This window comes from Entamoeba invadens (assembly GCF_000330505.1).
Source record: "Entamoeba invadens IP1 unplaced genomic scaffold scaff_1105074726033, whole genome shotgun sequence".
NCBI lineage: Eukaryota > Evosea > Mastigamoebida > Endamoebidae > Entamoeba > Entamoeba invadens.
Window position 1 is genome coordinate 309,607 of NW_004440383.1, and position 26,082 is coordinate 335,688.

General features: G+C 37.6%; 11 protein-coding genes across 11 annotated transcripts; 2 read left to right on the plus strand and 9 right to left on the minus strand.

Moving 5' to 3' along the window:
• Nucleotides 1-44: 44 nt before the first annotated feature.
• Nucleotides 45-866, minus strand: EIN_405450 (nuclease domain protein; the record flags this gene model as incomplete). Its single annotated transcript, XM_004256844.1, has 1 exon — nt 45-866. A coding segment is annotated over one exon (822 nt), but the record flags the coding sequence as incomplete, so codon positions are not given.
• A 260-nt stretch (nt 867-1,126) lies between these two features.
• EIN_405460 (hypothetical protein) lies at nt 1,127-1,630 on the minus strand (the record flags this gene model as incomplete). Its single annotated transcript, XM_004256845.1, has 1 exon — nt 1,127-1,630. One exon carries the CDS (start codon nt 1,628-1,630, stop codon nt 1,127-1,129), a length of 504 nt encoding a protein of 167 aa, XP_004256893.1.
• A 487-nt stretch (nt 1,631-2,117) lies between these two features.
• EIN_405470 (H/ACA ribonucleoprotein complex subunit, putative) lies at nt 2,118-2,747 on the minus strand (the record flags this gene model as incomplete). Its single annotated transcript, XM_004256846.1, has 1 exon — nt 2,118-2,747. One exon carries the CDS (start codon nt 2,745-2,747, stop codon nt 2,118-2,120), a length of 630 nt encoding a protein of 209 aa, XP_004256894.1.
• Nucleotides 2,748-2,985: 238 nt separating this feature from the next.
• EIN_405480 (dipeptidyl-peptidase 5 precursor, putative) lies at nt 2,986-4,980 on the minus strand (the record flags this gene model as incomplete). Its single annotated transcript, XM_004256847.1, has 1 exon — nt 2,986-4,980. The coding sequence occupies one exon, from the start codon at nt 4,978-4,980 to the stop codon at nt 2,986-2,988; it is 1,995 nt and encodes a 664-aa protein (XP_004256895.1).
• A 585-nt stretch (nt 4,981-5,565) lies between these two features.
• EIN_405490 (cell division control protein 15 , CDC15, putative) lies at nt 5,566-10,734 on the plus strand (the record flags this gene model as incomplete). The annotated part of the gene is made up of 1 exon (XM_004256848.1): nt 5,566-10,734. The coding sequence occupies one exon, from the start codon at nt 5,566-5,568 to the stop codon at nt 10,732-10,734; it is 5,169 nt and encodes a 1,722-aa protein (XP_004256896.1).
• A 316-nt stretch (nt 10,735-11,050) lies between these two features.
• On the plus strand, nt 11,051-15,095 carry EIN_405500 (serine-threonine protein kinase, putative; the record flags this gene model as incomplete). Its single annotated transcript, XM_004256849.1, has 3 exons — nt 11,051-12,520; nt 12,575-12,697; nt 12,750-15,095. 3 exons carry the CDS (start codon nt 11,051-11,053, stop codon nt 15,093-15,095), a joined length of 3,939 nt encoding a protein of 1,312 aa, XP_004256897.1.
• An 88-nt stretch (nt 15,096-15,183) lies between these two features.
• On the minus strand, nt 15,184-15,846 carry EIN_405510 (hypothetical protein; the record flags this gene model as incomplete). The annotated part of the gene is made up of 1 exon (XM_004256850.1): nt 15,184-15,846. The coding sequence occupies one exon, from the start codon at nt 15,844-15,846 to the stop codon at nt 15,184-15,186; it is 663 nt and encodes a 220-aa protein (XP_004256898.1).
• Nucleotides 15,847-16,070: 224 nt separating this feature from the next.
• On the minus strand, nt 16,071-17,583 carry EIN_405520 (hypothetical protein; the record flags this gene model as incomplete). The annotated part of the gene is made up of 3 exons (XM_004256851.1): nt 16,071-17,209; nt 17,257-17,446; nt 17,491-17,583. The coding sequence occupies 3 exons, from the start codon at nt 17,581-17,583 to the stop codon at nt 16,071-16,073; spliced, it is 1,422 nt and encodes a 473-aa protein (XP_004256899.1).
• A 96-nt stretch (nt 17,584-17,679) lies between these two features.
• EIN_405530 (hypothetical protein) lies at nt 17,680-19,617 on the minus strand (the record flags this gene model as incomplete). The annotated part of the gene is made up of 1 exon (XM_004256852.1): nt 17,680-19,617. The coding sequence occupies one exon, from the start codon at nt 19,615-19,617 to the stop codon at nt 17,680-17,682; it is 1,938 nt and encodes a 645-aa protein (XP_004256900.1).
• A 160-nt stretch (nt 19,618-19,777) lies between these two features.
• Nucleotides 19,778-23,017, minus strand: EIN_405540 (serine-threonine protein kinase, putative; the record flags this gene model as incomplete). Its single annotated transcript, XM_004256853.1, has 1 exon — nt 19,778-23,017. One exon carries the CDS (start codon nt 23,015-23,017, stop codon nt 19,778-19,780), a length of 3,240 nt encoding a protein of 1,079 aa, XP_004256901.1.
• A 482-nt stretch (nt 23,018-23,499) lies between these two features.
• Nucleotides 23,500-25,611, minus strand: EIN_405550 (long-chain-fatty-acid--CoA ligase, putative; the record flags this gene model as incomplete). Its single annotated transcript, XM_004256854.1, has 2 exons — nt 23,500-25,167; nt 25,360-25,611. 2 exons carry the CDS (start codon nt 25,609-25,611, stop codon nt 23,500-23,502), a joined length of 1,920 nt encoding a protein of 639 aa, XP_004256902.1.
• Between the last annotated feature and the right edge of the window lie 471 nt (nt 25,612-26,082).

Genomic DNA, 26,082 nt, shown 5'->3' on the forward strand with positions numbered 1-26,082 from the left:
CTTTCTCTGTGGGGTTTCATGATATAAGAAGCTGGGGCATCAACCTTCTTGACGTAACCTTCAACAGACTTTCCAGCCATCTTGCTGAGTTCAAATTCAGTGAAGAATGGGGTTTCTGGCTTCTTGATGGCAACCTTTACTTGTTGTTCGTATGAAGCGTGCATTCCCTTTTGTGCGTTCTTTGCCTTCTCAGCGGCGTCATAGTACTCCTTGAGTTCATCTCTTCTTGGGTCTCTTGGGCTAAGTCTCAAGCTGGCATATCCGTTCTCGAGTAACGTGATGATGATGTTCTCTTTTCCAAGAATTGGGACAACGAGTCTGATTCCATTGTCCATCTCTTTGACTACCTCGAATTTGACAGTCTTTCCAATCAATCTCTTTCTCAAGACTTGATTAGCTTCGTAGAAGAAGATTTCTTCTTGAACCTTTCCAGTCTCTTTGTCCTTTGACAATCTTGGGACATCGACGTAAGCAAGTGAGAGGATGTTGCTCTCGCCTTCTTTTTTCTGTCCTTGGATAAGAATACCGTTTCTGTCTGAAATAGCATAGACGGTGGCTGTGATGAAGACTTTCTCTTTCTTTTGTTCTTTTTGTTCTTCTTCTTTCTTTTCTCCCTTCTTGGCGTCTTTCTTAGTGTCTTTGGTATCTTTCTTAGCGTGGACGTCCTTCTTGGTGTGCTCAACTGGTTTTGTTTCCTTCTTTGGTGCTTCCTTCTTGGCAACCTCCTTCTTTGGAACTTCCTCTTTTTTGACTGGTTCTTCTTTCTTTGGAACTTCCTTCTTGGTAACTTCTTTCTTAGTAACCTCCTTGGCTACAACTTCCTGTTTCTTCGAGACTCCCTTTTTCGTATTTACTTTAGTAGACATTATGGTGATAAATTTTAGACAGAGTTTACCCTTTTTATTTTTAAAACAGTACTTGTTTTTTATTAATTTTATTATTAACAAATGTAGTTCACCTTCTGGATCTTCGAATAATGTGTTCAAGCTAATATGAAACCATTAAAAGTATTAAACCACACAACTGTGGACGTGGCAACAAGAATTACAAAGTAACCAATCTGATGTGGAAGAGTCTATTTTGAAGCATCTAGTGGTAGAGAGCAACTCAAACAATCCCAAAACAATCACTTCATGTGCATTCTCTTCATCTTTTTCACAAGCCTTCGACTCTTCACACCCACGGAAATTACTGACACGTTTCCATTTCGTTGGATCCTTAACTCTGGATGAGAAACTGGACTAATAGGGTTTATAGTAGGTTCTGGTAAGTAATCGAATGATGGAATTGGGTCTACTTTTTTAGTGCCCCATAACTCAACCAATTTGTGCTTTCGGCGTGTTGGTTGGCTGGGAGCTTTGCCTTGTTTCATACGATTAAGAATCTCTTGCGCATGACGCTCTATCAAAGCAGAATCGTCTTTCTTCGGCTTTTTCTCTTTCTGTAATTTTTGGACAAGTTTTGTGTTTGGAAGTTTGTCTTCAATTAAATCGAATGGGTCTGTTTCAATTGTGTGTTTATCTTTTGGTGTTGAAGAAATTTGTGCCTCGGAAACAACTGGAACCGAAGGCGTTGTTATTACATCGTCAAGAGACTCTTGAATCGAACATACTCTCCTTCGAACACTCATTAATATATAAATTATTCATTTAGAATAACCCTAATTATTGGTATATTAATATTAAGTTTATTATTTTGTTGAATTGAATTGTTTTTATTTATACAATATCTATTATATTTTTTCCTTCATTATAACTTATTCTCCAGTTGATTTTTTAATTAGTTTTCAATTTAAAAATTTAAAAGTTATAATAACAAAGAAACATAAGAAATGAATTAGATTGGAATTGATTAAAAATGGTTGTCAGAGATGAAGAGAATTTGTTACAAAGGAAGTGAAAAATAATACAAAAAGTAGTTTTATTATAATTAATTAAAAATTGTTGTTTGAAAAAAGATACCAAAAGGGATGGTAAGAGTGTTATTTTAATAAAAAAAAGAAGGAAATGATGTAGGGATTTCGAGCACATGAATTGCCATAAGACGCTTCTTTGTGGTCGCATATCCCCAACATGAAATCAATAAAACTCTCAGTCACATAATGTCTCCTGTCACTTTTAGTGTCCACCACGATTCGAGTCTCTTGGGCGAGAGTCTCGGTTTCCAAATCCACCTCTTCCGCCTCTGCCTCCAAATCCGCTGCTTCTGTCACTGCCATTGCGATCACCAAATCCGCCTCTGCCACCACGACCGCCTCTATTCCCAAATCCGCTTCCTCCGCGTGATGAGAATCCGCCTCTTCCTCCTCCTCTGCCGCCACGTGGCGCACCGCCTCTTCGTGGTGGTGGTGGGTTTTTCAATCTCTCTGTTGTGAACAATTTGTCGTCGTACAGGAAGATTGGGTCATCTTGTTTGAATCCATCAGCCTTGACGCCTTCAGCTGGGACAACTGAAAAGTAGTAATCATCAAGTGGCCCAAACACTTCACCAACCTTTCCAAGCTCTTTCTTCGATTCATTGAAAACAATAGCATTGAATGCAGGGTATTTCTCAAGCGATGTTGCTTTGAAAATCAGAATGTTTTCTGCTGAGTGCAAATACTTCCCAAATGGAATAAAAGCACCTTGTGGTGCTTGATCTCTGTTATGGAAATCGCTTCTTCCACCACGTCCACCTCTATTTCCGCCTCTTCCACCTCTGAACGACATCAAATGCTTTTTCTCAACCCTTATCAAAACCTTATTCATTTCCTATTCCTATTCTTTTACTATATTCTTTTATTCGAGTATCTATATATCCTATTACTATATATCTCATTTCTTTATCTATACATCATTAGTACTTCTTATCCTTTATTCAAACTAATTAATATTAGTATATAACTATAACTTTAATTTAATTGTTAATTTAATTAAAAAAATCTAAAAATTGGATTTTATTATTAAAGAATAGATTTTAAAATAATAAAAAGCAAAATAGACCAAATTATGCTTGGAGGTAAAGCTTGAGCCAGTCTTGGACTTGGGCGTGCCAGTCGATTGAGTTGTATGGTCTGAGTACCCAATGATTTTCCTCTGGGTAGACAACCAACTTCGAAGGGATATTCTTTCTCTGTAAAGTAGTAAATTGTTGGTATCCAGCAACAACGTCGATTCTATAATCCGACCCTCCATGAATAGTCAATTGTGGTGTCTTATAATTAGCAACAAAGTTCAGTGGATTCCACTGAGTGTAGTATTGTTTATTTTCATAGTACGGTGCGCCAAATTCGACTTCCAAAAAGTACATTTCGTCCATGTAATAATAACTTCCTTCACTGTCCATAATACCGTCATGGCAAATGATGCATTTGAATCGGTCGTTCTGGCTGTTTATCCAATTCATCATATATCCACCATACGAAGCACCCATAGCACATGCATTATCAATATCTGCACTTGGTTCAAGGGTTGGTAAAGCGTCCATACCTTTCATTAAATCTTCATACGGCATACCACCCCATTGAGTTCGAATAGCCTTCAAGAACGCGTCGCCATAACTTCCCGACCCATGGAAATTTGGTGCAAAGACGATATATCCAAACCCTGCAATGACTTGTGGATTCCATCTATAGTGGAAGTCGTTGGTCCATGGTGACTCCGGTCCACCATGGGTATAGAGGATGACAGGGTACTTCTTTGTCGCATCGAAGTCTGGTGGGTACGTTAAGAACGCGTAGATGTCGTCGTTATTAGCCCCAGTGTATTTTACAGTAGTGTATTGCCCAAATTTGATATCACCCAACAAGTCATCATTCGAGTGTGTGATTTGTAATTTCGAGTCAAAGGCAGTCACATCAATCTTAAAAAGTTCTTGTGGAAGTGTGAAACTGTTATATTCGTAGATCATCGTGTTTCCCGACAACACAAATCCGCCGGCGGTTCCGTCTTGTGTCAACACAATGACGTCATCGATGGTCAAACTGGCTTTGCTCAAGTCGATTTTGACTAAGTTGACATTCCCCTTAATTGAAGTTGAGATGTACATGGTAGTGCCAACCAACTGCATTGGAGCAGTGAATGATAAATCAATCGCGTCAGTCAACGCAACATTTCCATGGTCGGGATCGTAAGAGTAAATAACAGCTCTATCGCTCTCGTCCTTTGGAGCAGTCATAGCAAGATAATACACCGTCATTCCATCATCAGAGAATATTGGTTGGTTATCAAATCCGATGTTTTGCGTGATAACAGTCCACTCAGTCGGTGCGTCGAACTGTGCCAAGTAAATTTGGTTGTTCAGAGATGAAGCTGGATTTTCGAGTAGAATAGAGAAGGTGATCTTTTGTCCATCCTTTGAAATGTCGTATTCCTCATTTCCGCCAAATGGTCGAGCCGGACAGTCAAACTCGACTGTGTTCATGATGTCAGTGAACGTGAATTTGTTATCTTCGCCTTGTGTGAAAGTGAACAAATGTTGGAACTGCCCATCCCAATAAGTGTCCCACCGTCTGATCATCAATTTGTCGTACACTCGGTAGTTTTGTTTCTCTAACTCTTCAAATTTGGCAGCAGACTCTTCAAGTGTCATTGATGGGAAAACAGTCATCGAAGCAAGTCCTCTTAATTTACCATCGACTTCAATCATTTTAAACGTGTCAACTGAAATAGGAGTGTCAGTCGTTAAGTCGGTGATGCTGTTATCGTCTTCCAATTTGGCAATATAACCATTGTGAAGGAAATACACTCCGCTGTCTAAGCACACAAAGTTTGAGTACGAGTCCTCGGCATAATCTCTCACTACAACTTCTTTGTTTGTGTCAAGATTCATCTTGAAGAGAGCTCTCTTTGTTAAATTGTCGACATCAGACCATTGGCTTCGGGTGTAATAAACATCAGCGTTCTTTTGGCATCCAAGAGACAACCGGCGAAGTCTAACAAGGGTGTCTGCGTCCAGTGGTTTTGAAAGGACAGCTAGGAAAAGGAGGAAGAACTGGAACATTTGATTTTGTAGTTCTCAAGCTTTTTGAAAATTTGGAGAACAAAGAAACTTTTTTATTACAGTTGTTCTTATTTATTCCTGCTCTTTCTGCTTATTTACACTTATCTTCTTTTAATTCTTTTTCTTATTTTTTAAATGTATACTATTAGTTTGTATTATTATTAATTATACTATTTTCAAATTAAAAAAACTATCTTATAATATAATAGTTTTCTTTATTATAATTTTTGGTTATGGTTGATAAAATAATAATAGTAAAAATAATGAGAATTGAATATAAATAATATTATAAAATTAGTTGTAACAAAACAAAAAGAATTTTATAAACTTATTCATAAGAAATAGTTTATTTAACAAGTTAATATAAAAGGAACAAATTAACTGTTAATAGTAAATAAATTAACGTACAAACTATATTTTTTGTCAGTAGTTTAATGCATCAAATATTAGTCCAATTAAAAGCATAAAGTTGAATAATAGAGTTTATTGTGAAAATAATACAATCAAAACCCCCCAAAATAGAGGCTTAATACCTGTCAATTACAAATTAAAAAAGAAGTTGTACAAAGCAAACTGAATAATATTATGAGTGATGATCTTTTGAAGAAACAGAGATCAATACAACCAAATTCACATCCTCCAAATTCGACACATAAAGATATACGTAATGAAACAATTTCTTCTCCACAAAAACAGACTCGGCCATCACACACACCTTCACCAAGTTGTGTCACCCCATCTTCATTAATGCTCCAACAAAAAATCGACGAAGCTAAGGGAAAAGTTATAACTGTAGACGAACCATCTGTGCTCAACGACGAAACTTTTAACGACGCTCATTACACCGCAGACGACGATTATGTCAAAGAAGAAAAACCAAGAAAGGTGCTCAACCCGGCAAAGAAGACGAAAAAAACAAAACAATCGAAAAAGGCAACAAAGTCCGACAAAGTTGATCTTTCACCTCAACAACAGCAACCACAACTCGACGCCAAAATCGAAATTTCAGTAACAGAGAATGTGAATTCATCAAGCGAAAAAGATATATTAAAAGACGAACAATTCAATGACGCACATTATGCTCCCGATGACGACAAAATTGTGCCTGAAATCAAAACTAAGCGGAAAGCACTGAACCCACCAAAGAAGAAAAAGGTGGTTGAAAAGGTCGGAAAGGATGAAAAGAAGAGTTCTGTCATACCAACAGATTTTACAAAAACAGAAAAGAATGTTGTCAATTCAACAATCAAAGAACCAATAGATAAATGTTCAGAAGAACATAAAACAACTCGAAAACCACTCAATTTGAAGTTCGCGACAAAGAAGAAGTCCGCGGAGTCTTCTCTTTCTGTTGAACCAATTAATGAAAGTGTTCCAAAACACTCAGAAGAGACAAAAGTGGTATTACCCACACCGGAAAAGATCTCTATGGACGATAAAAACATATTAATCGACGAAAATTTCAATAACGCACACCAACCAACTACAGATGACACTTATGGAAAAGGCACGGAAAAGACAACACGAAAAACGTTGAATCCAAAGAAAGCCTCAAGACGCCTTAGCAACAAAAACATCGACGACAATACAAAAATGACAGCTTCGGAGTCGGGGAGAAGAAAGTCGATCAAAAGAGTGGACACCGGCAAAGATAAACCCGTCAGTAAATTGCGCATGTACAAGGACAACGGCTCGAAGACGGAAAATGTCACAAGCGACTCTTCAGACACCGGCGAAAACTCGCCATTAGCAAGGCGAACCGTTTCGCCAAGAGGAATGAATGGGTCGTCACATATGTCTACCGTGTCGATGGCTAATCTTCCCCATGACACTCATCAAATCTTCGCGTCGAGTGCCGAAACTCCATTTTTGGACGATGGCGAGAAAAGCCCCAAAAATCGGTCCCGGTCTCCGTCAACACATGAAGGTGAAGACCCGATGGTAACCAAAGTTTTAATTATACAAGAAGAAGACAGAAAGTTGGTTTTTAACATTGCGGACACGATCGGACGAGGTGCGTTTGGAGAAGTGTTAAAAGGCATGAATGCGGACTCTGGGGAGTTTGTAGCAATCAAACAGATGAAAGTGAACAAGAAAAGTGTGTTAAAAGAGGTTGCTGAAGAAATCAAGTTACTTCGATTTCTCGAGAATGATTATATTGTGAGATACATTGCATCTACACAGAGCCATGGATGCTTATATATTGTGATGGAATTTATGGAGTCTGGTTCATTGTTAAACATTGTGAAACAATTCAAACAACTGAATGAAGTGTTGTCTGCCAAATATATATACCAAGTGTTGATAGGGTTAGAGTATATTCATGGACAAGGAATAGTCCATCGTGATATTAAAGCAGCAAATATATTGGTAGCAAAAGACGGGAGAGTAAAAATAGCCGATTTTGGTGTGTCGATTCAAACAAGCGATTTATCAAATGGGAACAGCGAAGACCCGATTGGAACACCAAATTGGATGAGTCCTGAAGTGATTCAAATGCAAGGAACTACTATTAAAGCAGACATTTGGGCCCTTGGGTGTACCGTTATCGAACTTATAACAGGGAATGCACCATATTCTGACTTGAATCCAACTGCCGCGTTATATAGAATTGTATCTGACGAACACCCACCATTTCCTCCATCTGTTTCACCTTATTTACGCCAATTTTTGTTGGCATGTTTTGACAGAGATATAAACCTTCGGAAGACTGCAAAGGAACTCAAGTCGTTCAAATGGATAACACAGAACTGTAACGAGAAGAAGGCAGTTACTACAAAGAAGAAGGTTGTCAAAAAGAAAGTCGAAATTGTACCACAAAAGAAAGACGACGAAGACTGGGGAAACGATTTTGCAACCGAAGGAGAAGACGACATTCTGAAAAACATCCCGCTCGTTGGTTCACAAAGAAAATTGAAACCCGTCTCATTTGATAGCGACTTCACATTCTCACCAGCACACTCAAAAAAGGCAACACCAAACGATAATTGGGATGACGCATTTATTTCGACGCCGGTCACTAAATCAGAGAAAATCGACAACAAAGACAAAGTCGACATTTTCGAGAAACTCGAGAAAAGCCAACAAATTGAAAAAGTCGAAAAATCAGGAAATGAAAAATTGAAAGTGTCAATTTCTGAGTCTCCACAAAAAGTCACAAAACTTTCGCTAGCACCAATTAAAGTTGTCGAAGAGTCGGATTGGGACGGCGACTTTGCTATGGACTCTCCATCACAACCAAAAGTGACACTAAACACGCCAACTAAAGAAACGCACCACGCAGATAAAGCAGAAAAGAAGTTTAGTCAAAGTTTGAACACAAGTAAAGGCGATGATGACTGGGGAGATCTACTAGACTTCCCTGCCGACGATGGGAAACAAACACCAATCTTCCTTCGACCTGCAAATTCACCAGAAAAGAAGCCAATCGCATTTTCACCACTTCAAAATTGCGTTGAAGACTACGACTCGGACTTTGCGGAGGCTGACGACAAACCAACCAATTCAGTGAGCGCAATGGAAAGTATTGAAGCAATGGAATGCTTTGAACTTGAGACGACGAATCAAGTCAGTCAAATGAAGTCGAAATACAGAGAGCTGATATTGGAGTCGATTGAGGTATTGAATTCTGGAGCAAAAGATGTAGTAAATAAGATGAAAAGGATGATGAATGAGATCAATACGGTGTGTCAGGACGATCAATTTTCTGATATTGACACGACGATTTCGGAGTGTGGTGTGTTCCCAATTTTGAGTGTACTTGAGCAAGAAGAGTTTGATGCAAGTCCGGAGTTACGGTTAGAAGCCATTAAAGTGATTAATGTGATCATGGACAAATGTGTATGTCCCACTGACAAAAACATCGAAGGTTGTAGTCCACAAGACAATTGTTCCAAAGCACGTGAACTCATTTTGATGACTGGTGGTGCTACAGTAGTGAATTACTGCATTTCAATGGCCAAACATGATTTACATTTAGTTGAAATAGTGAAGTTCTTGAAGAATGTCTTTGGGGATGTTGGCAACAAGTTTTTGATACCCAATTTGTTCATTAATTGTGGGGGTCTAAGTATCATTTCACAAATATTAAGTCCGAAAATAGAAGTGAAAGATACCCTTATAGACGAAGTTTTGAAGACCGTCTACTCTTTTGTAGAAAAGCAGGCAAATGACGTCAGCAGTAAGAAAAGTATGTGTCCAAAGAATATTTTGATTCTCATGTTTTTACAAGATAAAGTCATGGACGCGATCATTCAATATGCGTGCAGAATGTTTCTGAACAAGAATTACGAAGGCTCGTTGGATGGATTTCGTATTGTCAACCAACTCATTTCTTCAAATTTGATTTCGGACTTGCAGATCAAAGCAGAAATGTGTCAGCGAGTGATCACAAACAACGTGTTTGGGCTACTCAAAAAGTTGGACTCTTCGAAAGATGCAAACTTTGTGCAAGAAGAAATTCTGTTCAACATCTGCAAATTGTGCAAAAACTTGCTCACTAAAATCCGCCCAGAAAACTTCGAGAGTCTATTGAATGCAAAGATAGTGCCATTCTTAGTGAAATTGATGTCAAAGTGTGATAGTTTAGATAACCCAATTGAGAGAGATAAACCACATTTGACTGACATGATGAAGACGGGGTTGATCAACAACATGTTCCAGTGTATTTGGCTTTGTTTGTCTTTCAGTGGCAAAAATTTGGCACAGAGTGTATTCAAGGATATGATGCTGTTCACGTCTACATTTACACTGTTGCGCAGTTATTGTGAAGTGTCGTTGAAAGCGTCAAAAAGTGTTGAAAATGATACTGTGAAGATCATTATTATTATGGCAACTATGCTCAACTCACACTATAAAACATGTGACTTCATCACTGGGGAGGCCTCATTGTTCTTGATCAAGTACTTTGCAGATGGAAAACATCAATTTATGGAAAACACATTCAACGCGTGCATCGCTATGTATCTCTCCAACCCTAAAAAGGTGATGAAGACATTCACAAGCGAGGACTTCATGAAGAACTTAATGAACGCACTGAAGAACGCAAATTATGATGATCAGGTGTGTGTGAACGAGTTACTCAAATTCAAGACGTTGACGGAATACACCGAAGTTGCTCAAAACTTTGCACAAAGCTTTTTGTTACTCGACTTAGTCAAACTCCTTCGCGATGTGACTACCAACAACCGCGAAGTGAAAATCAACTTGTTGAAAATCGTAAAGTCACTGTTGCAAGCGCACCCCGAGAAGAAAAGGTTGGTTGGCAACGTCGAGCTGTTAGCTGCAATGAAGCAAGTGTATGAAAACGGAGTGAAGGAAAATATGGTGACTGTTCGTGAAGGATCCGAAGAGTGTATTAAAATGTTAACAACAGTCCAATTGGAGAGTAAGCCCGTCACAAGCATCCGTTCCAAATTTTTTGAAAAGAAGACAAGCTCCGCACACAAGCGGTCTGCTTCTTCATATACCAACAAAGACATTAAAAGCTTTGAAAATGATACAAAGCCAATACCATTGAGTCAATTTGTCAATACCCCACAATCAAAGAGTGATTCTATAAGAGTGGAAGCACCAAATTCACCGCGGACGCCCGGAAGAAGTATTCCAATTAAAAGTAAAGGCGGGAGAAGCTCGTTGTCTAAAGGGGAAACGATAGACAATGACAAGAAAGATAAGAAGGATGGGAGCTCGAGTCCTCAAAGTGAAACACCGAAGGAAAAGAAGAGAGGGATGTTTTCTTTCATGAAGAAGTAAACAGATTGGAATGCTAATATAACTGTTTTATGTTCCTTTGGTTATGGAGTTCGGTGTTTTCAAACGACTTGTTGTGCTCACCGAATAACAAAATGAATGCAAAAAGTGGATGGAACTCTTCTGTTCTTATTTGTTGAGTTTGGTTTAGATTCATTGGACATAACCACAGTTTAATAGTAAAATAAACTAAAAAGTGTAGTATTTTGCATCACCGAATAAAAATAAAAAACAAGATATCAAGACTTTTCAATGGAAATAGATCAACGACTTTGAATGATTATGGAATAATAGAAACTGAAAACACAAAAAAACGGGGATGATCATGAATCCCGTAATCCTTACACTCTTTCTCTTTTCTTTGGCTCTCCAAGACGCAAGAGAGAAAGACACAGACTCTGACCCACCTCTTGAATGTTTGTGTAACAATGGATACCACTGTGACGAAAATGGGATATGTGTAATGGATTGTTTATTTCCTTCGTGTGTTGGGGGCTGCATATCTCCTAATGAATGTGGAGTGTGTGATGGAGAGGGAATTGAAAGTGATTGTAATAAATGCAAGAGTGGGTACTCGTGGGGTGGATATGGGATATGTGTACCAACACCAAAGAAAACATCGTGTGTTGGTGGCGTCAAAGAAGGAAAAGAAATTGTTTTTCAGCGAAAAGAAAACGGTACAAATGTGGTAAAGGAAATCATCACAATAGAAAACATTGTATATAGTGAAAATATATGCTCTAAAGTCGTGGATCCAAGAGATCCAGGAGCGTATGGAGGTTGGGTTCAATTAAGTAGTGATATATCGGGATATGTAAGTGTAAGTACGAGAGGATACAACGAAGATACAATTGAACATAAAGACTTTTTGAAACAAGTTGAGAGTGACGATTTGTTCTTTGCAACACAGAAAAGTTGTCAAGAAGAAGTGAGTGAATCCTGTTTCTTATTTAGTGCTGGGACAAGCAAATATATTCATTCTCCACATCTTGTTTTTTACTTAACACAAACACCTCTATACTTATTTGTCCACCACGCCTTTGGTGAATCGTTTAACTCGAGTTTTCCATTGTATGTTGAACAAACGGAACATCCATGTCTTTCATTTTCACAACTCATAACACTTCCAGAAGATTTAAATGTTGTAAAACATGAAATAGATTTTAACAACTTCGTGTTTAGTTCGTCGTCGTGCATCTCCAATCCAATCAACACAAAGTGGTTCAGAGTTGTTCCTTCGTTTCACACAATATTGTTAAGTCTTTGCGAATCAAGTTTCACTGGAGATTTATCAATTCAAGTGATTCGCTCAAATTTCAACTCTTCAACAGTTAAGTCGTGCGATTACGAAAACAGCAAATGTGTTTCATACGTTTCTGGTAATTGTGGTACCAAGTTCAAATATTCAAAAATGATTTTACCGGCATCAGAAAGTGACATCACATATTACGTTGGCATTGTATCACATTCAACTGTTTCAGTTGGACAAATTGTGTTATCCACAAGTTTGACATGTGTTTCGAATTGCAACAATCATGGTATTTGCAGTTCATATATGGGAAGTTGTGTGTGCGAAGACAAATACGTTTTACGCCAAGGCACGTGCACGATGTGTGGCAACGGTCAAATTGATCCGTTTGAAGAGTGCGACAACTCGGTTTTTCCAGACCCCAACTGTGGAGAATACACATGTCTCTGTAACTCTGGACGCGTTCCCAAAAACTTCACGAGTGGCATTTACTGTGTTATTCCCACTTGTGGTAATGGACAAATCGACGAAGGTGAAGAGGTTTGTTAGTTTTAATTAACAGTCGTCATTGATTCTAAATGAACTGACAATAAGTGTGATGGAGGGGACAACTGTTTTGCGTGTCGTTGTGTGAACAACACGCACAATTATGCGAACCCGCAGAAGGGGTGTTTGACAAATAGTTGTGGGAACAACATATTAGACGATGGAGAGGAAGTTTGTTTTAGCAATGATAAGGTTTAAAAATATTGATAATACTCAAATCAAGTGTGATGGTGGAACTGGTTGTTACGAGTGTCAGTGTCAAACTGGATACATTTTCCACAACAACACGTCATGTCGAGAGTCGAGTTTTGTAGCCAATTTGGTCATCTATTTTGTTGTTTCAATTGTGATTTATTATATTTTGTATGGAACAATATTGTTGTTTATACTGATTGGTGACAGACAATTGAAGAAAGCAATCCGAAAAGATTTGAAAGAGTGTGAAATACTGCAAAACATCACTGGATGTGGGTCAATTCCTTTTGTCAAAACAAATGCAGCGAGGGTGGCGATAGACAGGTGCCCATTCTTTCACTTTTCTGATAGTGTGTTGGATTATTTGGACCAAGGAAAAATCGACTTGAATAAGAAGTACCACTTTTGTTTTACTCTCAGAAACACAACGAGAACTGTAATGCTTTACACGTTCCACAGCAGAGACAATTCAAAGTACCAAATAACTTTTGAGCCGTTTGTTGGCATTTTGCGTTCAAACGAAGTCGTGACTGTTAAAGCTTCGTTGGTGATGTTTTGCACTTCGAATTTGAACGAAAAAGTGCACGTCACTTTCAAGTATGGAAAGATACACACAGCCGTTGTCGAAATCAGTAGAATTTTTGATATTCAAAAGAACGAAAAATGCGATAATGAAAATGAGGTATTCAGTGCGTCGAGTGAAGAAAATAACAGAAACAGTTTTTCCGCACTTGTCCCCAACAAAGACAAGCCTCCCAATCCCAAAGAAGAGATGTACGTTGTCATGAAACTCCGTGCCGAGAGTAAGTTGTCGACAAAACTTGATTTCGACGAAATTGAAATTAAACAACCCCCTGTGGGGAAAGGGAGTTTTGGGTTAGTTTATCGTGGGTATTGGCGTGGGTTAGAGGTTGCTGTCAAAATGCTCAAAAGCGATATGTTTGACACGGAAGCTTTACTTCCGAGTTTTCAAGAAGAGTGCAATTTGATGGAACGCATGCGTTGTCCCTACATATTAGGTTTTATAGGAAGTGTGACCATGCCGGACCAACTTTGTGTTATCACTGAATTTTGTCCATTGTTCTCTCTGCGAAAGTATATGAAAACAAATTACATGACAAAAATCTTTAAGGTGAAAGTGTGTTTGGACATATCGAAAGGGATGGAATACCTTCATTTAAATAATATAGTCCATCGCGACCTTAAAAGTGACAATGTCTTAATGGTCTCCAATAATCCAAATGAAGCAGTTACTGTCAAGATATCCGATTTTGGTACCTCTACACTATTTGTGGACACAAAGAGCGCAAAGAAGATTGTCGACGTTGGCACCCCAATGTATATGGCACCGGAGGTGCACGACAAAAGTCTCGGAAATGCCAGTTTCAAATGCGACGTGTTTTCCTTTGCGATTTGTCTGTTGGAGATATGGCTGACAAAGTCTCCATACGACCCAGAGGTGTTTGTAACACAAACAAGTATTCAAGACTTTGTGATGAGCGGGAAACGACCACTAATACCCAAAGATTGCGTCTATAGAAGACTGATAAGAAAGTGTTGGGCTCACAAACCCAAGAACCGCCCGGCATTTCCGGAGATAACAGCAGAATTGGAAAGTACATGCCAGAAGGTAATTGCTTCAAATATGAGAAAACGTCAAAACACAATCACCGTATTACAGCCGTTCAAAGAGAACTCACAAAAAGCAAATGATCTTGCTATTTTACAAACACCAAGAGTCTTCACATTCAATCCAAACTCCCAACAAACAGAAGGAGATGGGCTTGTTATTACAAACCTGACATCAAATCATCCTCCTAAAGAAAGTGTTCCACATTGTAGAGAAGAAAATTTGAAGTCTTCACCGTCTACCCCAAGAACACCAAATCAAGAATACTCTGTTGTTGAAATGAATTCACCACAATTCACTCCAAGATCAGCTAAAGACACTCCAGTCGATGCTTCCACGTCATACACACCAAGAAGAATGGATCGGAAAAACGATGAAGAGAACACATTGTCAAAAGACGAGAACTCGTATTCTGATGTTGATGACTACTTAGTAAAAGAAGAAAAAGACGTGAAACCAAGTGAAAACCAAGTTCCTCCAATCCAACCAAAAACACCCCGATACAGCGTACGCAAAATTGAAAGAGAGAAATTATCAATGGACCTTTCAAATATTAAATGTAGTGACAGTTCTGAATATATTGGTAAAGTTGTGTTGCAAAACAAAGGTGTAAGCGAGCGCGAGAAACACAAACCAGAGATCAAAATTGTCATCACACAAAAGACAAGACAAGTTAATGCCCCACAAATCATCGAGACATACAAGCGAAATATCCACGACGATATAGATAACGCATCGAAATAATGTTAATAGAATATTATTATGTTTATTGAGGTCTTCTTACTCTCCGATTGACATAAGACAAATTGAATTAATAAGTTACTTTGAACACTCAATTTGGCATTTTTACAAACGAGTCATCAGAGTAGTTCAATGAGTTTTCTTGTTTACTTTTGAGCGAACCGCCGTGTGGCATCGAGAAGTTGAGACCGGCAGCTTCTCTGTGGAGTGGTGGTTTGTTGTTATTAGGCGTCGCTTCTGGTCTCATTAAATAACAATTTTTATTCGGCGTTTTTTGGTTCATAGCGATTGGTGTTGTGTTGAAGTAATTACTTTGTGAAAATTGTGTATATGGTTGTGTGTAAAGTGGAGGGGGTGGTTGTTGGAAATCAAGTATCTTTGGTTGGTATCTTTGAGAGTCGCTTGTTGTTGGATAGTAGTTTGGAACAACACGTTGATTTATTCCGGGTTCTTGTAAACAATTCATGCCAACTGATTGTCGAGTTATGTCATTGTGTTGTGTATCTCCAAATGTGTTTTTGTTTGGGGATTGAATGTAATTGGAAGCACTTGGTGCTTGAAAGTGTTCGATGAATGATGTGTTGTAGTCTGAAGGTATATATGTCTTTCGTCGTGGGGGGTCTTGTTTGTACGAAAAGGACGTAATGATTGGTTGGTCGTATCTGTACATTTCCTCTTGTTTCTTTATATGTTTCACAAGATATATAATGATTAAAGTGGTGATTGCAATGATCGCAATGAGTAAAAAATCCATTAACTTGATTTTTCAAGTTTCCAAACTATTATTTAGATATTTTGAATTACATCATTATTTTTGAAAAACACTTATTAAAAAACATTTTCTATTTCTGAAAATGTTTTTAAATAAATTCTGAAAATTAATTCATTAAACTACAATTTACCATTTATTTTATTATTAATTAATAGTTTGTATTTTGAGAAATGGTATCTTAGAATGAAAATCAAAAATGTATACAATCAATGAAAGAAAGCAGAAAGCATAGACTCTGGCGTCAACACCTTATTGCCACACAACAAAACTGGAAATGTGTCATGACTCTTCGACCATGAATACACCGCCTTTTCTTCAACAAGAGAAACCCCACCTTCTATCCACACCACCATCTTCTTTGTTTGTTTAATACTACCTTTGACCGTCTGAAACGGAAGTACTAGCTCTTCTGTTCCTTTTATGTAATTGAATACATTATCGAGGATCTTCACAATACCAGGAACATATGCACTGTTGTACAATCCATAGAAATTATATAACCTTTTTTTGTCAAAAAGCCCATTACACCTCAAATTTTTGGGAAAAACAGCGTCTACCATTTTACTATATTTTAGATTCTGTGTGTCGTCTCTAATAGCCTCCATGACTTCCATTATTTCGTTCTTTTTCCCTAATGGAGTTGTGAAATGCATTTTAAAATAACTGGCAAATTCCTCTGCGTTGTGGTACTTCTCAGTCATCTTCTTCATGACATTATTTGTGACTTCGAGAAGACAAGTGATTTCTTCGATCTTTTTATCGACCTTTTTCTTCTGGTAACTAAGTTCGTTTAAAACAATTGTGGAACCTCCTTTGACAACATTTTCAGTCATTTTTCTTTTTATTTCATTGGAGAGTGTTGTATGTTCATCGGCGACCTTCCTCAAAAAGTCGTTTGCGGTGGATTGGTCCATTTCATACACCTCTTTTGTATAATTAGCAAAGATGACAACACCATTGCACCACACATGGGTATCGTTCAGAATGCCATACTCCACTGCTTGCCCATAAACACCGATGTTTGGCAGAAATGGCGTGTATGGGTCAAATCCACGATCCAATATAAGAAGAAGTGTCTCGTCGCTTTCTTCTTGTGTATTTCCACATATTTGAATCGCAATGTTCTTTGCTTTTTCACTGAATTTTTGATACACGATCGTCGGACGCGCGTTTTGATACTTCAAATAACTAATAATTCCCTTCGAAGACGGAAATTGTGTTGTGAATAAATTTGGTGTTTCAGGTTTCCAAGCAAGGGGAATTACTTTGAGAGAATCAACCACTTCAAAAATGTCAGCCGTCCCGATCATTTCGATAATGTGGTCCGAGACTTCTTCGACGAAATCTAACAATTACTCTCTTTATAATAAATTAAAAAGGTTTACAACAAACAAATGTAATAGGAATGGTACGATGGATGTTGCAGATGTGAAATAAGTGTTTCCAGTGTTTTCGATTGAGTGGAAATGATGTAAATGGCATCTGCATATGATCTGTCATTATATCCTTCTTTTTGTAAAGTAGTTGTCATTACATTATAAGTGACTTTCGACTTCTTGTTTACAAACCACATGATCTTCGACTTCTTGTCAATTGTTTGGATTATTAAAATGTCGAGATACAAACTGTCACATCATCAACAACTAGAAATTTCATCAACGTTTTGTCTTTTGTCTCAAACAAAGAACAGACAAACTCTGACAACTTTTCAATGTCCATTTGGTTTTCTTAGTTCTTTGTGTTTCACTCAAATAAGTTTGTTAAAATCATTCCACTGTAAACAATATAAATAAACATTTACAATTAATATCCTCTTCATAACTCGATGGGATCTTCTTTGTTTTCTTCAACTGATTTCTCGGTGTCATTTTTCTTGACATTTTCAGAAAGCATGACACTCTTCTCAACTGCCACTAACTCACTAGAATTTTCATTTATTTCTTCCATTTCAATTTCAGTTTCATTTGTCCCATCATCAGATGTTATTCTTTCATTCTTGTAATTGTTCCTATCGAACCTTTTGATAAGAAAAAGAGTCACTACGTAGAGTAGAAGCAATATGATTGCGTGCCCAATTAAACCTGCAATCAAAGGCTTTTCTTCTTCAATTAAGTTGTAACACGCATTTACTTTCAATTGTTTCGCAAGTGAATTGACATTGTCACAACTCAACATGGGGAGCACCTTTTCGCTGATGATATAAACAACATCAGCAAGAATGGTTGAGACATCAACCAACAGTTCGATTGTCGCAGAAGTTGACTTTAAAGGATCAACACAGTTGTTCATACACCATTTGACTGAATAATTTCCTTTCCAATCGCAGACAATATTCGTCTGTGTAAAATCATGTAAATTGGCGACTCCCCAAACACTATTTTCACACCTTACTGTATCAAAGTTGTTATTCGTTTTCTTCAAAAAGTAGAATTTGAAATTTGAAATTGAGATGTTATTGAGTGTCTTAATCACATCACTGATTGTTGCAGTCTCGTACCCTGGGAGTGGCGGACAATTCACAAAACTTTCCATATTTGCTGTTTTATTCACTTTTTTGACACACAATGTGTTGTTCAATACACCAGTACATTTGTTATAATTTTCGCCATCAAATCGCGTTATTTTAGTTGAATTTTGGATACCCTCTATACATATCTGATTATACATCTCCAATGTGTCTTTTACAATAACCTTTTGTACTCGTTGAATTTCATCAAACAGTTTGTCCAGTTCCGAGTTTTGACAATCACTAAAGATGTTGATTAGGTTGTCTAAGAAGTTAAGTTCAGTCTTATTCGTGTTCACCGTCTTGTTGTATTCGTTTATTGAGAATACGCACAAGTCTGAAACTAAAGTCACTGCGGGGTACTCTACTGCAACGTACGACATTGAAATACACGCAAAAATAACAGCAAATGGAAAAATGACAGCCACAAAGAAGTGTAATCGAAAAAACGCGCCAAAGAAGTACAAGAAGAGTGGTACTACTGTTATAATTAAAGTAAAGTCCACTATAATTTCTCTAAACGAAACCCCCCAATCAACAAATTTGTGGATGTGACTCACAAAAGTGTTAACACTATTAATGGTGTTATCAACTTTGCCAACAGCCTCAAGAGTCTCATTTAACACAGCGGGATCAAACGACGTTATATTTTTAAATGGAGTTAAATCGATTCTATTTAATACTGAATAACACTCATGATACACATCTACAACATAATCAAATGAGTCAAAGAATATATGTGAAATGTTGTCAAGTGCAGCCCCAAACCCTTTATTGCCCACAACGCCAACTACCAAAAATGGAATAAGAAGTATTACAATAACAAGTGCCACTATCATGCCATTCAACCACGACCTCTTTTCATATGGCTTGGATGGCTTTGTACTACAACAAACACATTTAATATGACAACACGAATTACAACAACAATACACACACGAAGTGACAAATACCGTTATCACACCAATTACAATGGATATTATAATAAAACTGGATGGTATGACCATACTTTCTATATACGGCTTGTAAAAGCATTCTCGTTTAAGATCTCTCGATATGTCAAACCCATCATTTTCTTCACAAAAATTAAGAAACCCCTTTGCTTTGGATGCAGAAAAGAGCACCGGGTGGACAGAACGTTTTCTTGAAATATCGTCTTTGTTGTTAGAAGCATGTTTTGTTCCATTTTCCAAAGAAAAAACAGGACCACATAAGAGTAATACAATTACAGTTTGTACATTAAACATAAATAAACTCCTTGTTTATTTTTAAATGTAGTTCTTATATTTCAATTATATTATTAATTATAATATATAGATTACTTTAAGAAACCCCTTGTTATTTCCTTGAAAATATAAAACACAATACGTCTTGTTAAACATTCAATAGAACAAAAGCAAACACACATTAATTAAAAACAATTTGATCCGAATACAAAGGTGGGCTTCTTGAAGACTCGCGTGAGTGTGTGGCAGAACTACTCGTTGAGCTGCTTGTCTCACTGGAGCTCCTATTATCATCCTCTTCTTCTCCCCCACTCTGTGATATCTTTCCTCCGTTTTTCAGTGTTAACGCGGGAAGACTCACAATGTCTTCTCCCCACGATTCAATTGCATTGATCACATTCATAAACGTCGGTCTATCCTCTGGTATTTGCGCCCAGCACTGATTCGTCAAATTCCAATAATTCGACGGGCAGGTTGGGGGTTGTTCGAGACGATTACCTTCAATGATGAATTGTGGAACCATCCAAGGCTTCTCAAATCGTTTATCCGTCTCTTCAAACACCTTCTTCTGTGTGTATGTCTCGTACATCATCACACCAAATGAATACACATCACTTGGGAAACCGTACTCTCCGTTCCCTCTCAAACACTCGGGGCTCATGTAATTTGGTGTTCCAATACCAATCGTCAACTTTTTCCCCATCAGCGCAACCTCTGATATACACCGACTTGTACCAAAATCAGTCAGTTTGCTGCACACGTCCATTTTAGGGTTGAGTGAGAAGACCAATACATTCTCACTTTTAACATCTCTATGGATGATGTTGTTTTTGTGTAAATAGGATAACGCCAGTGCAACATCTTCCATGACTTTCACTTTGAATAAGTACGACATCTCTTGGTGAAGATACACTTTGGTGAGTGATCCATACTCTGCAAATTCAGTTACAAGAGCAATCTCACCCTCCGTGTATATCGCTCCAATCAACTCAACAACACTGACATACCGCATCTGCAATAGCATTGACACTTCGTGATTAAACTCCTTTTCAAGTTCATCCGTCAAACTCCGCGACTTCATCTTCTTTATTGCAACAATACGGTCACGATATTTGCCTTTAAAAACTATACCAAATCCACCCTCACCTATCGCTGGTAGTACTGGCTTTAACTCAGTGTAATCCAATTTAACTGAAAGGTCAGTGTCAAGGTATATCGTCAATTTTGCAGTTTCTTTGACTTGTGCGCCCATATCCATTGCAACAATACCAATGTTTTCAATGATAGAAGCAGTGCACAATGGCTTCACATGGAAAACAATCGTTGCTGCTTTCTTTGGACCTAGCACGCCATTGTTTGGTTCAATCTCCAAATCAAAGCGGTGCGATGGGTCGGTATAGAACTCGAAGAAATAAGTTTTGTTAGTCATGTTCGCGATACTCAAAGTCTCTTCGTACACCTTATCAACAATTGCTTTACCCTTTTTGAGACCAAAGAAGAGCTCCCATTTATCAGTCTTCATTGGGAAATTTTTGTTATCAGAGCCAAGTAACAACATCTCCAAATCGGAATTCACTTTGAAGGGCTTCAATTTTTGGTCGACTTCATACACATACCGCCTTCGTTCTCTCCAAATGAGCAACCCGACTCCAACCAAAAATACAATAATGAGTACAACACCTAACACGGTGAGTGGTATGATGAGTTCGTACTTTGGTCGCGAACACGATAACATGTTTTGTTCTAAAGAATACCCTCCTTTACACTTGGAGCAGACATCATAACTACACTTTGCACAATTTGGCAAATCACTACATGGATAACACTCCCCATTCTTGGCATAGAGATCCTTTGTTGGACACGACAAACAATTAATGGAGTTTGTGCTTTCAATGTATTGACACGACCCACATCGCTCCGGACAAACACTACACTTATAAGTTGTGGGTTCGGTAGAGTTGATGTAATACCCTTCATTACATGTCACACATCCATTTATTCCAGCCTCACAAGTCATATTAATCTCACTTTGGGGATGACACAACTTCCACCCAAGTTCTTTCCAATTTAAAGGTCTGTAATAAAGCACTTGGCATGTTGTACATTCAGTGCTTACTTCGCACGATCCACACGACTTATCGCATTTCACACATTCTTGGTCGTCATTCTTGTCAGATCCACCATTCAAAAAATAGCCATCAGTACACAACACACAAAACCCCATTTCCGTGTCAACACAATACGACTGTTTCTCAACACAGTCACGAAGTTGGACCCCATCGACAACCATCTTTTTCAGCACATATCCGTCGACGCATGATGTGCAATTTCTGCTGTTATAAACACACCGATTACAATGCTCGGAACATATCTCACAGGTTGTCCCATCTTTTGGAATGTAATATCCCGTCAAATCGGTACCCATAGACAACACATCAACACACTCCAAGCACCCCTTTAAATCAGAGGAAACACAATTTGAATCTTTTCTTTCACAAATGCCATCATTATTAAAATAATAGCCACTTGCACATGACAAACAATTATTTGGATCTTGTGTGCACGAGAAACACGCTTCTGAACATCTTTGGCACGTCATATTAACATCAAAGTAGTAAGTGTCCTCGCAATCGAGGCACCCGGAGTCCGAGTATCCAACTTTGCAGTGTGCATCAGCAAGGCTTATACAATGTCCTTGGACTTTGACGTATCCAGGGTGACATATGGTACACCCAGATATGATATTGACTTCGTCGTGATAACACACCCAACAATTGGTTTCAAGAACAGAGCAGTCTTGACACCTCCCTCGTTGTCTATAAAACCCGTAGAAACAAACATCACAGTAATCTATCGAGGTTAACGCAGTCTGACATTTTTGTATTTTGTTACAAAACGCTTGTTGTGTGTAATACCCCGGATAGCATTGTTGGCACAAAGACGATGAACAGTATTTGCAATTGGGTTGGCACGGCAAACACACGGATTTTGATGGTTCAAAGTATGTTGCTTCTGGACAAAGTCCGCAATCCATGTTGACTGTTTCATCCATGCAATTAATACATGAAGACCTGTTCGAAGAGACTGTGTATGTGATGTTGTTTATAGTTTCACATGAAAAGCAGGTGGTCGCGTTACACAACAAACAATGATCCGGGCACACCACACATGAACCTTCCGACAAGAAGTATCCAGCTTTACACTCAAGACATACATTCGAGTTATGGGAATCTTTCTCTAAGCAGTTCACCAAGTCGGTGTTTACAAAGCACTTTACAAGAGGCACTGTTGACGTCGAGTTGACAATTTGGAGTTGGCAGTTATCTGGACATTCAACGCATATGTTTTGGTCCTCTTTTTTGCAGGCGCACTCTTCTGATAAAGCCAAATATACAAACAAAATAAGGAAAAGGAGTTGCATTTGAAATGCTTGTGTTGTTTGTTTTTTACAACTTCGAGGGGTTATTTTTTATTAAGATCCCATAAGGTTAAATACTTCTATACAATCGGGCATTTAATTGAAGTTCTATGGTTTTTCTTAATAGTATTTTATAGTATTTTTCAATAAGTTTACTATTTTTTTTGTGTTTTTATTGGGTACTTTATTATTCGAAATAAATCAATTGTCCTTTTTAATTAATTATTTTTTTATAGATTATTTAACTATCAAATCCATGTAGTATTTATTAATTACATTAGTAATTGATTTAATTTTTTATTAATATAAATAGAACAGGTGTTAAACACAATAATGACCTAAACAACATGACTTGTTAAAGACTTAAAAATTAATTGCTTTTCCTTAACTCGTCGAGGATATTTTTGTAATGCTTTTTGACAATAACGCGCTTGGTCTTGAATGATGGAGTCAACATCCCATTTTCCTCGGTGAAGGGGTCCATTTCAATATAAATATTTTTCACCCACTTCATATCCTTTTGCGCCTTGACTCCTCACATATTCCTCAACATTTTTCAAAATAAGACTTTTCCCTTTTGTGTTTGCAATGTCTTTCAAGAGTTGCACATCCATTCCATCAGAAATTCCATTGATTTTTCCTTCTAAAAATGCTTCAAGTTCCTTCTTCTTTGCTACTAATATACCAACAAGGAAGGAATCAGTACTTTCGCCATAAACAAACATTTGTTCGATGAATGGGTGCGAGGCGTACATTCTTTCGAGAGGTTCTGTGGCAACGTACTCTCCTTGTGACAGCTTAAACATATTCTTTCTTCGGTCAATAATACTCATCGTCCCGTCTCCATTGATTCTTCCAATGTCTCCTGTTTTGAACCACCCGTCTTCTGTAAATGCTTCTTTAGTGCTTACATCATCGTGGAAATATCCTTTGAAGATAAACTCACCTTTGATTTCAATCTCTCCTGTAGGTGGGTTGTCACTGACAAAATACCCCAATTCCTCTGCATTAGACAATCGAAAAGTAGCGCCTGGACATGGTCTTCCAGTGCTCATTATTTTTGGATTTAATAAACCTGGGATGGTTCCAATACACCCTCCAAATGTCTCAGTGGAGCCATATCCATTACATATGATGACGTCAAAACACACTCGCATCCAGTCATACACTTCACGAGACAATGGCGCACTCCCATTACATACTAATTGTATCCGACCTCCTAATAACGCTTTAATTGTACCAAATACCCAGTAATCCCAGTCAACCATGTTTGTAGTGTTCGTATCAACTGCCCAATTTTTGAAGTAGTATGCGGTGTTATACATCGTTTGAACCACATACGACTTCTTCTTAATTTCACTATTGAAAACGTCGTATAATTTTTGAAGTACACGAGGGACGACAATCAAAAACGTTGGTGACGCCATTTTCACTTCTTCCGGGAAGTAACGCACATTTCCACTATTCATGTAAACCCACCCACCTGTGCATAAAAATGTCAAATCAATTTGATGTTCGTAGACATGTGATAATGGTAAGAACGAAAGTGTGATTTGTCCTCTTGTCATGAACTGGGCGTGAAACGGAGCTGAAAAACAGAAACAGCACATTGCGTTAGTGATAGTCCAATGGGTGTGAATCGCGCCTTTAGGAACACCAGAAGTGCCACTTGTGAAGAAAATGGAACATGTGTCTGTTTTATTGGGGAGGTTTGGTGGTTCAATTTGGCGTCTTCCTTCTTCGCGTAGTTCATTTAAAGTGAAGTCGACACTCTCGTTTTTGACATCATCAAAACAGACACTTGTGAACGTGCGATGCGATTTTAAGTCTTGAACTCTGTCTAGAACTTCGTCACTACAAAACACGTAAGAGCATTCCGCAGTATCGATAACATGACAAAGTTGTTCAGTTGTTAAAGTCGAGTAAAGTGGGACTAAAATGATTCCTTGACGATGGAATGCAAATTCGGTGAGTATCCACTCGTATCTATTAGTCGAAAAGACAGCAGCTGTTGCGCCTTTTTTAATATTCAACTTACGAACAATTCCACTTGCTATTTCTTCCACTATAGTTAAACATTCTTTTGCTTTCAAGTTGATGAAGTCTCCTTTTGGCACGTGTTTCTCGTCTTTTTTTCTATAAGACAAACAGAACTAAAACGTTAATTTGTGTTAAAGTTATTAAAAATAAATTCATTTAAACATCATTTGTTTTTAATAATTCAAATTAGTAATTACAACGAGTTTTGAAAAATATCTTTGTTATTCAATTTATTATTATAATTATTATAATACAACAGATTTTTCTGTGGCGTTCTCGTTAGACATAAATAATTAACAACATACCTCTTCAGGCCACAAATCGCACCGTCTCTTAAACATTTCAAAAAGAGTCATTTTTGTCATTTCCTCTTTCGAGAAAAAGGAGTTCATGTTCCAGTATTGTAATTGGCAATCCATGTAGACGTGTTTATCGTCCTTGTGGATATATGGAAAAGGTCCCTTTATATCGTCGAAGTCTGGGCGTATTAATGTGTGTGGTATATCTTGTTGGGCAGTCGTGTTTTCTTCGACTTGAATGCTATGAAGCTCGTTCATATTCTTGATTTTAAAGTTTCATTTTAACTTGAATCAGAATTTGGAGGTACAAACACCAAATTGAACTTTTGAAGTTTTTTCAATTGATTCCTTTCTATTTATCAAAATAGTGGGAAGTTTGTATCAATTATTTTTATCCAAAATAGGTGTTAAAAACGCTTTTAAAGCCCAAATAAAACTTTCGTAATTTTATCGGCAACTAATTTATTTTTCTTCTATATTTCAGAAAATTCATAAATCGATATACCAACAATTATATTAAAATAAACAACAGCAGTCGCGTGTTTTCAACAAAGAAAAAGCAAAAAAGTACTCGAAATTTTTAGTAAAACAACTATATAAATACTATTTATTTGCACCTTTCAAAAATTCGTCATTTCAAGCAGAAGTGATGAATTTGCTGTTATGTCTCTCTGCTGTTGTCGTCTTAACTTTTTGACGATAACAAAGGTATACACTTTTTGTAAAATT